This window comes from Salminus brasiliensis, chromosome 4, assembly GCF_030463535.1.
Source record: "Salminus brasiliensis chromosome 4, fSalBra1.hap2, whole genome shotgun sequence".
Taxonomy (NCBI): domain Eukaryota; kingdom Metazoa; phylum Chordata; class Actinopteri; order Characiformes; family Bryconidae; genus Salminus; species Salminus brasiliensis.
In genome coordinates, this window is record NC_132881.1 from 31,993,420 (window position 1) to 32,008,433 (window position 15,014).

Consider the following 15,014-nt stretch of genomic DNA (forward strand, 5'->3'; position numbering starts at 1 on the left):
CCTCACTATTTCATCATCAATTAAAGGCGCAGCAGAACTAAATTTTCAACCTCTTGGTTGTGGAAACAAGGCTGGGTTGTTTGCAATCTATGTAATCTATCAACATTAAATAGCTAGAACTATACAAATCACTTATTTTAAGCAAATGCTACAAGGAGCATGTCTGTATATACGTCTGTAGATAAATATAAAAAGCATACAAATAAATACATACGACGACTGTAGAGTAATGTTAAAATGTTAAAAAACCTCCAGCAAAGATGCACTGAGCAGAGACAGGGGTTGTGTGGTCTGAAAAGAAGCACAGCCATAGGTTAATGCCAGCGACTGATATTGTAATATTTCTGACTGTCGTTAAAACAGCACCTCTCTACAATACAGCTGCACTGACATGCTGTCTTCATTACAGAGAGTATCAGCTGGATGCTCCTTGAATCGACGAGTAGCACAGTACACATTGCACTGTTTCTACAAAAGCAAGTACATTGGGAGTGAACAGCTATAATGGAATAAGACTTACTCACAAATATGGCATAAACCAGCGAGTCAACAACAACACAGGCCAGCCCCAGAAGTGGAGGATGCACAGATGGAGGCTTCACTTAAACGTACAAAGGTACAATGTGATAAAAAAAATAATAAATAAGAAAGTAAAAGAGACAATCTCTGTTCACTGGACTGCAGTATCTGGTGAGTGACAAGTGCCTTTAGGAAACATGGTACAAACATAACTGAGCAGCACATGCTTCTGTGATACAGGTATGAACGCCCATTTAGCAGCCAATGAGCCACACAAACACCTCTGCATGAGAGGAAGCACACTGAAAGCGTCTGCGTCACTGTGACTCAGCTCCTGTGACTGCTCACAGATGAATAACAAAAAAAGAAAACAGTATGAATGTCCGGAGTGACAATGGCAGTAGAGAGAGAGGAGAGAGAGAAGGAGAGAGAGAGAGAGAGAGAGAGAGCTCTCCACTGAATGTGTCACACAAGCCAAATGATGCTAGAACACAGAAGAGTACCTGAGTCACTCTGACATCTCCTGCAGGTGTTGGTTTCTGTAGGGTTCAAATTCAACATTTTACTCGGATGGGCAAAGCAACGTCAACACAACAATGACAGCATTAAGAAGAACTCAGTTCACTAACAAGTGAATCACTGAGGCACAAATGGCCCTTGAACGCAATCAGGAAGCTCTAAGCAGCTTTTTGGGGAAGTACGGAGCTGGGCCCTGCTAGAGGCTCTAAAAAAAGACCAAGAAATATTCCAGGTTGCACATTTGTCAGATGCCATCTGCATTTGCCACACTCATGTTCAACAGCTGTTCAACTATTCTATGAATAATTAAATGTATGTATTGTCTCTTCTAACAATTAAGTAATTTCCGTAGCATGAATCTAATATTAATGTAATGTATGTAAACTAGATGGACTAAAAGTATTGGGACACCTGCTCATTCACTGGCTCTTCTGAAATCAAGACCAATAATAATAATAAAAAAAAGATTTTCCTGAGTAACTGTCTACAGTGCTCAGAGGGCTTTCCATTTCGGAGCACTGCTGTGAGGATTTGACTCCCCAACTCATCCCAAAAGTACTGGATGGAGCACCATCATTCCACTGTTCCACAGCTCAATGCTGGCGGGCTTAGGCATGGTGCCGATAGGTTCATGTTTATCTGAATCTCCAGAGACTCTGATTCTATTGGCAATACTTCTCCACAGGGTCTAAACAAGTTGTGTGTGTGCATTTACACTCCTGTGTCAGTAGCTGAATGCATTCAGTAGATGGGTTGTCCACAAATTTTTAATTGTTTGAAATCTAAATAAAAAGAAAATTCACTTCTGTTGCTTTCTGTGAAGCATTCTGGAATTCACTTTTATTAAGTATATATAGTTTAAGTTGTTCTTCGAGGTATAAATAGTAAGTAAGTATGTGGCTTGGATTGTTACTGTCCTCTCTGCCAATTGTGTACATAAGAGGAGCTGGAGAGATTGTAGTCAGTTAGCTGTAAGTCTGGACCCTGCTAATTTCCCTGGATCTGGCGGGGTCTCTACAGTTTGGTAGCGGAGGTAGTCCAGTTTGTTTCTGGAGAGGACGATAAAGAGAAGAGATGCCTGTTTCCACAGATCCCTGTTTGCTTCCCCAGTCACATAGTTCACTTAGTCACATACCGAGGTCCCCTTCTGCAGTCACTGGCACAGGAAAAGCTGTGGTCCAGCAGGGTTTAGAGGTGACGTCCTGCTATTCAGTGCTACACCACCACTCTGTTTCTCCGTATTGTCCATCACGTCTTGCCGCCACTTGAAGAAAGGTTTTCACTGGATGGTTTCTTGTGTAGTTCAAAAGAGGTCCTCCTAACAACAAACTTAAGCTTTGCGAAGTGCAAGAAATCACACTGCCTATGCACAGATAACCAGTCAGCATAACTACGTAAATCACTAGCTAGTAATCTTTCTAACTAGTGCACTGGATGTCAATTTTAATTACTGCTCTGTGTGACTGCGAGTTGCACAGAAATTGCTTATGCAACTTGCAAAACTGCAAGTAGTTGCATGGATGTTTCACCCAGTAGGGCTATATTTATATTTGCAGGGTTCTTGACACTCATTTAAAAAAGATACACTACATCTGTTACTTTCCCGCCATTATTATTTATTATATTGCCTTTTTGAGCCACTTTATCGCCTGCATGTAGCATTCTAAAATTACACAGTCAAAGCTGCTGAGTAAACAGCAGAGGTAAAATATGATGCAAACAGCCAGCCAATCATTTTCATGATTTTGAAAAGTATTGCTATTTGACCTACAGCAGTATGCATGGCATTAAACATGGAGGTACCTAGTTTGTTGTGTTTCCTTAGGGATCAATAAAGTCCATCCCTTCTGTTTTATTATTCAGTCCTTTTCAAATCTATATGAAGATTTTAATCCTGGTATGTGCCTTCTAAATAAAATAATTACAGGTGTTTAATTATTAGTATGATAATGAATGCCATGCAGAAATACCCTGTACTGTTAAGGGGTCTTGGTGTGTATGTTATGTGTACAAATCCAGTTACAACACAATCCACAAGCACAAACTCGAAAAGAGCAGAAGGAGTGAGCTATTAACCGCACCTCGCCGAGGAGGAAGTTTCACTTGTGAACAGCAGGATTCTGATTACAGAAAACCGCAATACAATTCACCGTTACGGCTGTTAATAATCACACTTAGGCTGCGAGCATTAACAAGAGTTCTCACACACACTTTTCATGCCGTCAAAGGTACCTCCAGCTCCAGACTGAGCAGGTTAGGATACTTGTTGTCCTGAAAGCTAATTATTGAACCAATTCTCTGAACTACAGAAATACATTTCGCAGTCACAGTGATGGAGGTCCAGATCTCTTTTATGCAGTTCTATTTAATGTCTACTTGTGTGTGTATACCTGTGCACCATTAAAAACAGCAGGCCTTTAAAACTAATTTAGTTGAGCACATTTCATTCATGAATGCCAACAGCTTCATCAGAGGACTACTACTACTACTACTACTACGTAAAAAAACATGTCAAGTTTATTACGTATATTAATATCTATCACACCCGAAAAATGACTGATTCACATTCTGAGCTTTTCAATTAGAGCTAAAAAGATGCGCTAAAAAGATGTTGACCAATTAGATGGTGAGAACTTTGCAGCAACTTAATGCCACTTAATGTAGCCTTTTTTTTGTCTAGGTGCATCTTAGTCTGTACACAGCCACAAACAATCATGAACTATAGCTTCCCTCGCTAATGAGCACTGGCATGGAGAAGGGAAATTAAAGTGCCAAAACATACAGAAAGCAGAGAAAAAGAAAGAGTGGAGATTGATGAGAACTACAGAGTTTCTAAACCTGTCCACAGAGTACAGAAGTCAAAGAAAGCGCCATAGGTTCCAATTTGTTTTATACATATGAGAAAAATTGCACTTGCTGTGAATAAGTCTTTAAAATTTGCTGTGGACTGATCATTTTTTTCTGACATGTATCACTTTGCTGCATTAGCACTGTACTACTGTAGTAGCATTTTGTACTATTATCCATAGTTATTTACACTTATGCGCTGTTTATTCTCAGGATTTACATGCATTTGTTTGTGGAATTGTCTTACAACAGTTTGAATCCATTAGGATTTTTAGGAAAGAGCTAATTACATCACTTCAGATTCACTGGACAAATGCATAGGGGGCATAATTTAGAATTTATGTTTTTGGAGAGATAGAAATGTTAAAATATATATATATATATATATATATATATATATATATATATATATATATTTAGGCCAACATGACCACGTGATTTTATTTTATTTGAATATAGATAAATAGTAACATTCCAAAACTGATGCAGTTATATTGACAAAGCTATGCATTTTTACACCCCCAGCATAGTTTTGAGATCTTACAGGACAAAATGCTCAGGTTAGTGACAGATTAGTAAACGTCCTTCTCTCATTCACCCCAATTCACCCAATTCAATCATCTCACAAGCAGAAGACCCCAGCTGGTGGGGGCCTGACTGGGCCCGTTTCCTGGCTGGAACTATGAGAAAGAACACTTCCTCCCAAAGAAAGCAGGCACCCACTCATTCTTACATTTTCAAAGAACCTGCAATATATCCCTCGCTCATGCCGTCACGACCTTCATGCCTGGACATAAATAAAGCACTCTGTCAGTGCTTCCTCAGCACTGATAGCACAACAAAGGAGACGTTTGGCAGTCCTAACTAGAATGAGAGCGCTGTTGAAGCTCAGACTGGAAGGGGTGGAAAACTGGACCAAGGCCATTGTCATGGTAACGGCTGCCCACTCCCTCACCCCCTCCCGCCCCCTTGCTACAAATCTAACTTTCAGGACAGGACCCAGACAGGTCACGCCTTCTCATATTCAGCAGTGTTTGCATTTTCATGCATCAACTCCCAGAAGTTGTCTAACATGGTGCAAGCCTTTGGTTAACTGAAGCACAGCATCCTTCTATTGTGTGAAGTTCATTTGAACACAGCAACAAAGTGATCAACTGGCTTCCATCAGATGATTCCTTTTTTATTATGATATTTTTTAATTAAACTGCTGCTAAACTGGCGATGTCTGTTATTTAAACTCATTCAGAATACAGTGTGAAATGCAGGAACTCCATAAAGAATTACGTTTGTAATGGATGTGTAAGTATGAAGAACCTTTTAATTGGTAAAGAAACTTTACATCAAAAGAAGGTTCTTCAGACCTTAAAAAGGTTCGTCAAACTTCTATAACAGTTCTCTATTACAAACATGATTCTTTATGGATTCAAAGGTGCTTCTTTTATGGCATCACTCAAAGATCCCCTTTTAAAATGTAGACTACATCTACAGTTAAGGTAATCAGTTGACAGGATGATGCTTCCTCTGTTTATTTACTATTACAAGTAAACAGAACAAAAGTCAGGTTACTTACGGGTTTAAGCTAGGACATGCTTTTAAGCGCACAAATCAATCATCCAGACGACTGTAATGTCCCTTTTGTGCAAAACTGCACATAAAACAAAATCATTGTCCCTCTGACAATTATTCTCCAAACTCCAAAATCACCACACATGACTCACTCCTATGCTGAAGTGACCACACATCCACTGGACAGTGTATCCGTGTGGTTGGTCTGCAAGAGGCTTCGGGAGCTGCTCTGTGTGTAATTGGGCGAGCGGTTGGAGCCAGGCTGTCGCGCGGCTCATGTCAAACTGCTAAAGGACTGGCGAGAGAGGAAAAAAATGGCCTCAAGTAGGTCAGCTCTTCTCCTAGAGATAAAGCCCATTCGGCCTCTCTCTCTCTCTCTCTTTCCCTCTATCTCTCTCTGTGTGTGAGAGCAGGAAGTAGGTCAAATGTAGTCAGCTGTTACAGCTCTATCAAGTGCAGCACTGGGGGCTCCAGTCACGCTTTACAACTCTGCTTCCATTAGTTAAAGGCACAGCAGGAAAGCCCTCCCCAGCCCAACGGAGCCTGATGAGAGGCTACAGTCAACACATATATGCAGCAGATACCACCCTGTAACACGCTTGCATAGGAGCAAGGCTTACACGCACTCACAGAGGCAGGCGCACCTCTCTTCAGACATTACTGACACCCACACTCAACTACAAACAGACTTACCAATGGCTGAGCTTTGTCTCTGCACGTCATCCCATTCTTCTCACCGCACACAGGAATGGGGCTCAAGCGTCTGGAAAGCAACTCCAAAGAAACCTTCCAAAGCTTTCTAATCTCTCTCTCTCTCTCTCTCTCTCTCTCTCTCTCTCTCTCTCTCTCTCCTCTTGTCTTGTTTTCTCAGGGCACCATGACTCTCTGTTTTCTCCCTCTCCTCTCTCGCCCGTCCGGCGACTGCACGATACACATCAATTATTCAGCGGCGGTCTCTGGATTTCCACGGCGAAAGCCAATCACAGATGGAGCTGTGTGCTAATGGGCTCCCGCTGTACCTGCCACCGGCTCCAGAGATGACGACGGCCCACAGGGAATCAGGTTAAGCTCCTCAAAACTTCACACACACTCGTGCGCACGCACACACACACACACATACACGAATGCTGCCAGGAGACTGACCACACGCCTGTAAGCTGTCTGCAGTGCAAAAGCCACAAGATGAACAGGAAGCTCACGCTGGTTTCAAAGGGGTTAAAAGGAAGCGAGAAAGAGAGAGAGAGAGAGAGAGAGAGAGAGAGAGAGAGAGAGAGAGAGAGAGAATGGAGCGAAGCCTATCTCACCTTGGATGTATTGGTGCTGTAATTGATGTCCCCTCTCTCTCTCTCTAGTGATCCATCGCACCTTTGCCTAATGTCCCCATCACACAGAGATGGATGGACGAGCACACACATGAATGCAGACGTGCACGCTCACCCACTCACTCACTCACAGACATACACACAAACACACACACACACACACACACGCACACACACATGCACGCCGTGCCACAGCCACTTTGCCAGAAGGGAGAAAAGGGGAAATATGCAGGCGGCTCACATTTCAAACTTGCAGAGGGGGGTGGTGCTTAACGTGGCAGACAGGCTGGTTCTTGGCCCTTGGCCAAAGCATCAGGAGAAGTGGGTGGGGGGAGAGAGGGGAGGGGGTTGGTGGGGATCCCAACCAACAAGCGCAAATCAATTCAGTCAAAGCCATGTTTGAAACGAGTGATTACTGCTATCAAAGAAGGGGAATCCTGCCTATTGGTGAATCTAATCGGCGGGTGCTTACGTGGGCTCGCATGACACCAGTGACTAAATCCGTCAAATTGCGCCGACTAATTAAGTCCAGGGCTGGTGGTCTGAACCGGCTTCAGACACATACTGGAGAGGGTGACATTAATGGGAAAATTGTTAGCTTTTAACGGTAAGTGCCTGTCATGACACTAGCCGATCTAACACTGCTAATTACATACATCTAAAATGCAGAATTTTAGGAAACAGATCCAGCTCTTCTGCAGGTTGTCAATAACACCCACCTAACCCCCCCCCCCTTCACACACACTCACACAAAATTAATTAATTAATAAATAGCTGTTCAGCGGCAGCTGAATTAGCGTCGCCTGGTTTGTTAATTAAAAGCACTGTATTGACAGTAGCTGTGACTTGGCACTGTGAAAACCTCCACATAATTATCCCCGTCTTGATTATCACTGTCGTCAAATTAGAAACAATCCATTCGTTCAAACAAACCACTGAGACGTACGGGATAATTCCAAGCGCCAAGGCCTGAGCGGCCTCCCTGTCTAGCGACCCCCGGCCAGCCTCAAAGTGCTGTGACAGGGACCTTCAATATCATGCTTCTGGTGGGCGAAATAATTCAGAGAAACGAGAGGACATGTCAAGGCTGCAGGCTGCATTAAAGAGGTGAAGAGCTGAAGCTGGCTCAAACAGGAACTTGAGCTTTCTCTCGCTATCTGACTGCACAGCAATGACTCATAGTGACTCTTCCTATAACGCGGTCCCCGCTGCTCACATGGCTGCCTGGATGCAAAACGCTTGAGTTGATGAACTTTCCTCGTTCGCCCAAACACTCCAGAGCATTTCAGGTAATGCCGTCACACTAGTTACACCAGAGCCACACAGAGCCCTGATTTTGCCAAAGAATGGTTTAATGGTTACGTAGAGACTACAACACAGGGACCAAGCTCTGTTTTAACTGTTGCTGAGCGATTTCATCAGCTAAAGACAAGCACTGGAGAATATGTCAAAACAGTGGCCTGGTTAGAGGCGAATCCAGTCCTGTTCATTATTTCGCACGGCTTCTCTTCCCGCCACAGCACAATGACTGCAGGGGTTGATTACATTATTAACACAGGAGATTCTGCCTTACTAATTACATATCATTAGAGGTAAACCTCTGCGCAGAGGGAAAAAAAGGCAGGCAGCGGATTTCTCATCTCTGAATGGTGAATTGAGTAAAGGGGTGGTGGGGAGGGAGCATGGTTTGTGGCGAGTGTGTGTTTGTCAGAGGGAGGTCCCTGGGCTTGGACTTCCTGTGTACTTGCACTCTCTGCTGCTCTGTAAAGCGTGTGTCTACATGACATGTGAATTACGGCTGGGCCCGTGAAAGCAATCCCTCACTGCAGACATGGCGGATCGCTCTCTTTCCTGACGTCGCCTTCCAGCTGGCCTGATTTACGGCGCGCTGACAGGATTCCTATGCAGAGCAGGAACATTCTTTACGTTTGCACCAGAGGAGGCAGTTACACCTTATACTGCTGCAGCCTTGGTGCATTTTCCCCTGTCTGTCCACAATTAACCTTGGGCAAAGCACAGCTAAAAACACAAAAAAAAACAATTACTGTGCCAACTTGTTTCTCTTCAATAATAAAACATTTATGCTCCTGAAAAGAAAGTGATTTGATGTGATTAAAATGGCAGTTCAGTACAAAAGCTTAGTGGCCCAAACATTACCATTACCCAGTTGAATTTGAAAGATTTCTAATTTTCTACCCAGTTCCTGTTCATGTAAACTCCCTCATCCTTAGCAATACCCCCAACACTAGGAGTGTGAAGACTAGCACATGTGAAGCCAGGCACAGACTCTTTTCAAACTGCTGCTGATGCAGAGCTCTCCAGGTCTGATACAAGAGCTAACAGACACCTGTGCTGATCAACATCACGCTAGGAGTGCTATGACACATCACCCTGAGAATGAAAGGCCAGTTGTGCCCTCCCCAACTCCGGCTGCAGATGGCAAGCAGCAAGATCCACGAGGCAGAAATTGGACAAATTAGACAGAAGTGCACCGTACAGCTCAAAAAACAATAGCAGCGACCGCAGTAAGCCTGAATTCTGTTCCATTCCATTTTTATAGATATATTTTATTATAAATTATATATTTTATATATAATTTCTAGAACGATAGATACTGTCTACTGTTAAAAAAAACAGCCCAGCTTAGTGACATGTGGGAGGAATTGCTCAAGAAGATAGCAGGGTGCATGAACATCACATGAACATCTTGCACTTCATAACAGAGGGCAGAGCAAATGAAGAGAAAGTTGGTTTTCTATATTTTTAAGTGGTCAGAGAGACGGCTGAATCATATCAATCTCTGTCTGACTCTCTGGAGTCTCTACAAGCACTCGACACATCATTTAGAACACCACCAAAGTCCCTCACTAGAGGACCTCTCAAGAGTTAATGACTGAAAATGAGGCAACACAGTGGAACGGCTGCAAATGACAAACAAATGGTCGTGTTCAGCTAACCGGGTCAAAATTCTTTCAACTTTCTCGCATTACTCGCACACACTTCTCATAGGAGAAACCAATGAAAGCCGAGTGTCTCTTTTCCTGCTTCGTCTGAGCCCCGACCTGACACGCGCTGCTGAGGAACCAAGACCGCAGAGAAGCCGTTGGGCTGCGCGAGTGGGTGAGGGCGGCGCGACACTTAAAGTACACTTTGAGAAAAGACAACAAAGCATTGCTACATTTCCAGTCGCTACCGACTTGCACGCTTCATGCCAAAACTAGTCGAAAGGAGACTTAAAAGGCACTTGGCCGGCAGCACACCTTGCAATTAGCCTGTCGAAACATCTCAACCGAGAACAATGGCGTGCTATCTCTGTTCTCGCATGCAGGCAAAAACAGGTCTTGAGGAGATGCTTTTTTTTTTTAATATGGAAACGCGTAAACAATGGCAGGCTGTCTGAATGGGGGTGTACAAATGAGAGACACATCCTGCCAGACAAACACATTAGCTGTCACTCTACATACTAATGTGCTTTCTATTAAATGTCAGCGTGACATGCTCTAAGGGAAGAACAAGCTGTTGATCTAAGACAGCTGACTGCTACCACTGACAACAATGTTCCAATATAAACAACCCAGGCGCTAAGGAAATGTACAGTTTTTGAGGCAGAAATGCACGCAGACGGAGAAACAATTAGACAATCCGTTGGTTTGTGTTTCGGGGCGGTTCAAGAAGTATGGGAGAGGAGCTGCTGTGCCACTGTGCGCCACTCGCGGACGCTGCAGTGAAACGCAGACAAAAAGAGGGACTGCTGGGTGTTAGACAAAACAATTATCTTATTGCCCTGCCCGGTGGGGTGCCCAACAAAGCCTGGGTAAGAAGTCTGCCTGTGGCATGTAAGCAGTTCAGCTCAGACTCCAGAGGGTACACACACATACACACCCGCGCACGCTAAACACACACTGCGGACAGATAGCTCCCGTAATCGCAGATTAATACGGCAGGCTAATCCTACTGACAGAGAGGTCAGCATCACATCCAGCCTGTCCCTGACAGACTACTCCTCACCTCCGTGCACTCACACACATACACACACCCTTACAGATCAGCTATTGATAGGAAATGGCAGGCTTGTATACTTTGCACTGATAACATCTTTCCTTTGTGTGAACGGCTTATCAGTCCGTCATGAAAAAGTGTGCTATACTTTACAGGCACCTGCGATGAGCCGCACGTGCTACTGAGAGTGTGTTAAAACGACATCTGAGAACATAAGAACAGAAAAAAAAAGTGATGACAGAGTTTAAGAGAACCTTTTATGTTGAGTGACAAACAGCGCAGATTAAAAGTAATACAGACTGAGGCACTGTTTTACACTTTCTCTTCCAAAATGACAAAGTGCTGAAATGCCCCTGAAGCGTTTAGGATCAGATTCTTTTCCTGGACAGCTGGAGGTGTGTCTGTATGTGTGTGTGTGAGATAGTGTGTTATACGTTCTTTAAAACATAACCCCTCACAATTCAGGCTAATTGTTTAGTCAGCAATCGTGCAGCTCATTATCTAAGATCTATTATCAGCTGTTGCGTCACTACTATCAAACTACTGTATTGTCAAATACAGTGTTTTCTGACTGATACAGCAGTGTGATGTGCAGGGTGTGTGTGTGTGTGTGTGTGGAGCTTGGGACTGTTTGTCTGACTGGTCATTGATCGTGTAGTGCGGCTCTCAGCTCCAGTGTCTGGTGTCGGCCGACCCTCTGTCGCCATCCTGCCTGTCACTGCCTTTTCACTAGGATTGCACTTTCTCACCACAGATCCAACGTCACACACAGCCTATGCATGTGCGCTGTGTTTGTGTGAGACGGATGTTGTCCGTTCGAGGAATGAGCACTTGTACTTGCATTTATTCATTTGTTACCTTTAAGTTAGCATATCAACTCCTTACTACTAAACGCTCATACATGTGGACTTACATGGCAATGGGAATTTTAAACAATAAGCCTTATTGCCTTATTATGATTATTATTATGGAATAGTAAGTCTATGGTCTAAGGTTTTAAAACCATTTTTAAATGTATTTTGAGGAAAACAGTATTAAAAAACACATTCAGTGATAATAACAGCTTGAAAATAATACCTCAAAAAAATCTCACCCTCTAGCTCTTTTTTCTGATGTCATTCCTCATCAGCACTCAAACCTCTAAGGTGTTTTTAAGATGCTTCTAAAGCTTGAGTCATTATTTAGGCAAAACTGTACTGTTTATACAAAGAACATGAAGCTCAATGGCGTAAAACATATCTAAAGTATCACCCCATTGTCGTAAAATTGGGTCAGCAGATATAAAAATTAGCACATTTGAGTATTTGTGGTCGGAATTAAAGAAACAATCTGAACTTTCCAACTTCATTGCTATCGGTTTCTTTTTCCCCTTTTATTCTTTTTGTTGTTTTTTTGTCAGCACAAAAAAAGGCTTATAAAGACACACTCAAAGATGCGTCATGTTTGCAACTCAATGTTACAGCCAGCAAATTAAAACAAACTCTGATCTGATGTAGTTTGTTAAATATCTAACTCAGCATACTCTAGAATTCAGTTTCCAGTCCTGGATTTTGTTCTCGCTGGAAGTTAAGAGACCAATTAATGTAATTGATTGACCAAGTAGTGTCAGGCCTATCAAGCACTGCAAAGTCCTGTCCAGTTTCCGGTTCTTTAGATTCAAGGTCTGGATTTGAAGGAGGATGAAAAGCAGTTGTTTAGGTATTTGAATATGTGTACATTTCAAATAACATTCAAACTTTAATAAAGTTAGGAGAAGGAAAAAAGGCTGTTTCTATTGGAAAAAAGGCTGTTTCTATTGGTCTATTCATTGTGGAATTTTTGACACAATGTAAACAACAACTGCCCGAATCAAAGTATTGGAAAGATTTGTTGTAAAAGCTTCACAAAATGTCAAAAGCAGCTTGCATTTTCAAAAAAAGCCAAAAAAACAAGTGTCCCCAGACTTTTGACTGGTAGTGTAAAGGAGATGGTTAGAGCAAGAGAGAGAGAGAGAGAGACAGAGAGAGAGAGAGACACACAAGTAGGGAATGCACGAGAAATGAGTGGAGGGGAGGAAGCTAAGGCCCAGACAGAGTGAACGTTTGCTCTGCCACTGTCGTCTCCCTGTCTGGGGCAGCCGACGCCCTCGTGACAGAGCTGAGATGGATGCCTGTGCGATGGGGCTGAGAGTGAGGAGGCCGCAGCCATATCTGCTTCCAGACTTTTCTTTATCACACACTCGCTGTGGAGGGTCCTGCTCAGATGACTACAAAAAAGACATTACTGTTCATAAAGATCCCGAAACCTGCCACACACCTTCCCTGAGCTTCATCAGGTACCCGAGCACCATCCTCATCAATAAACGTCAAATATTATCTCCCCCTTTTGCTCTGCGCTGCTCTGCATCTACAGAGGAACACGAGAACCAATCACTCTTCCTGGGAGCCTCCCAGTGTCCGGCAGTAACCATGGTAATCTGCGGCGCTCTAAAACATCCGTTTATCTTCATTCCTAACAGCTAGCCATGTCAGGCCTTTTTCAAATGAAGTACGGCACGCACGCCTCAACCCGAGCACTCTCTGGCCATCTATCTCTGTTGTGCTGATGCCCGTTTGCGCTTCACTTTGACAAATGGACGAGAACAGGACACTTCAGGAGAGCTGGGCTGAGCAGGTCAGGGTTTCAGACAGGGCTGCTTACTAAAGGACGCTGCTCTGCAGCTGTTTGTTTGCTCTGAGCAGCCGTTAGGAATCAAACCTCGATGACTCTGTTTGATGAATTAGACATTTCTGGTGTTATTGCTGTGCGTGCATGGTCATGCTGAGAACCACACTGCTAAAAGTGGCAGCGGTGTAAAGCCTCAGAGAGTTACAACATCCTCTTCAGTAAACATGGGTGAGTGGTGAAGAGATCTTTAATATATGGTGACACTGCATGCACAGACAGGCCTACAGTTTGTACAAGTGCATGATTATAAGACTTTCCCTCCTATTACCTTGCGTTTAACCCTTAGAGGTAGCAGTTAAAGCTGGCGATCACAAACAAACCATTGGCATGAATTATTTCTCATTATTCTTATTCAGTAGTAAAAGACTAGCAAGAGATTTTCCTATAACCTGAATTGGAAAAAATACTGCTGGGTGCATTGTTTCTAAAATAATAAAATACTGAAAGTGCTGACCTCTCATTACAGCATGCAAATTGAATGCTTATCTAATTCATTACGTAACCAACAATATAATCAGTTTTGTTCGTCTATTTCAAATGGACGATAATCGACACGCCAGAACAGCAGCAGTAAAAACCTTAACTTTAGCCCTCTACGGGTTAAAGGAAAGGTGTAGCGCAGGAGGAGCGGCTCCCGCTGCAGTGCGATGGACAGGAGGGAAAGGGAGACGGAGCAAGAGAGTAAGAGCAGAGAAACGGGTCTCACCTGCTGACTTTGGGGTGAACTTGTCACGGTTGGCTGCACACACAGCCAGGAGCCGGTAGCCCAGGTCCAGGTCAAAACCCTGCTGCGCCGCAACACGACTCACCACCTGTAGGGACACACCAGGAGTGTGTTAAATCTGTTCTGTGAGGGAGCCTGTGTGTGTGTGTGAAAGAGAGCGTTTAGAGCATTAGTGTATTTTTACACTATACGCTATTTACTACACTCAATTTACACCATCTACATTTATGGCTGATGCTCTTATCCACCAGTACTTACATTTGAACTCAATTTAATTCAAATCTATTGTGATATATCTGTATAGCACGTTTCACAACGGATGTGGTCACAAAGCAGCTTTACAGAGAGCCACGTCCAAGCCCCAAGTGGTGACAGTGGCAAGGAAAAACACCCTCAGATCAAGAGGAAGAAACCTTGAGAGGAACTAAGACACCCACGTTATACTATCATGTTTTACAAGTCGGCACATGTAGCATTAAGGCCGATTTATGCATCAGCGCTGAGCACTGTGAGCACTTATACTTGTGGGTATGGTACTTATATGAGGCGATCCCTAATGCAGACTGAACGAATTATGTAAAGGTGCACATATTTGTCACTGTTCTATGAACTAGGGGCAGTGAGCACACACACACCCAGAACGATGGGCAGCCAACTCCAGCGCCTGGGCAGCAGAAAGGGTGAAGGGCTTTGCTCAAGGGCCCAACAGTGGCAGAATGCCGAGCCCAGGTATCAAACCCACAACCCTGTCATCAATAGCCTGGAGCTCTGACCGCTGAGCCACCACTGCTTGCTATGTTGGAGTTGGAGCA

The 15,014-nt window shown here is 43.6% G+C and overlaps 1 protein-coding gene across 12 annotated transcripts in view; it reads right to left on the bottom strand.

Moving 5' to 3' along the window:
* zmiz1a (zinc finger, MIZ-type containing 1a) overlaps nt 1-15,014 on the bottom strand; it is a 145,419-nt gene that overhangs the window by 20,850 nt on the left and 109,555 nt on the right. For 7 of the 12 annotated variants that reach the window (XM_072678050.1, XM_072678051.1, XM_072678044.1 and 4 more), the window contains 2 exons: nt 14,185-14,290; nt 1,023-1,058 (listed from right to left, as the gene is read on the bottom strand). In XM_072678050.1, the coding sequence (XP_072534151.1) occupies nt 1,023-1,058; nt 14,185-14,290 (142 nt within the window). Of the gene's footprint in view, nt 1-1,022; nt 1,059-6,144; nt 6,629-6,755; nt 7,329-14,184; nt 14,291-15,014 lie in introns of those variants that run through there. The other 5 variants (XM_072678053.1, XM_072678052.1, XM_072678056.1 and 2 more) reach the window with 4 other exon arrangements.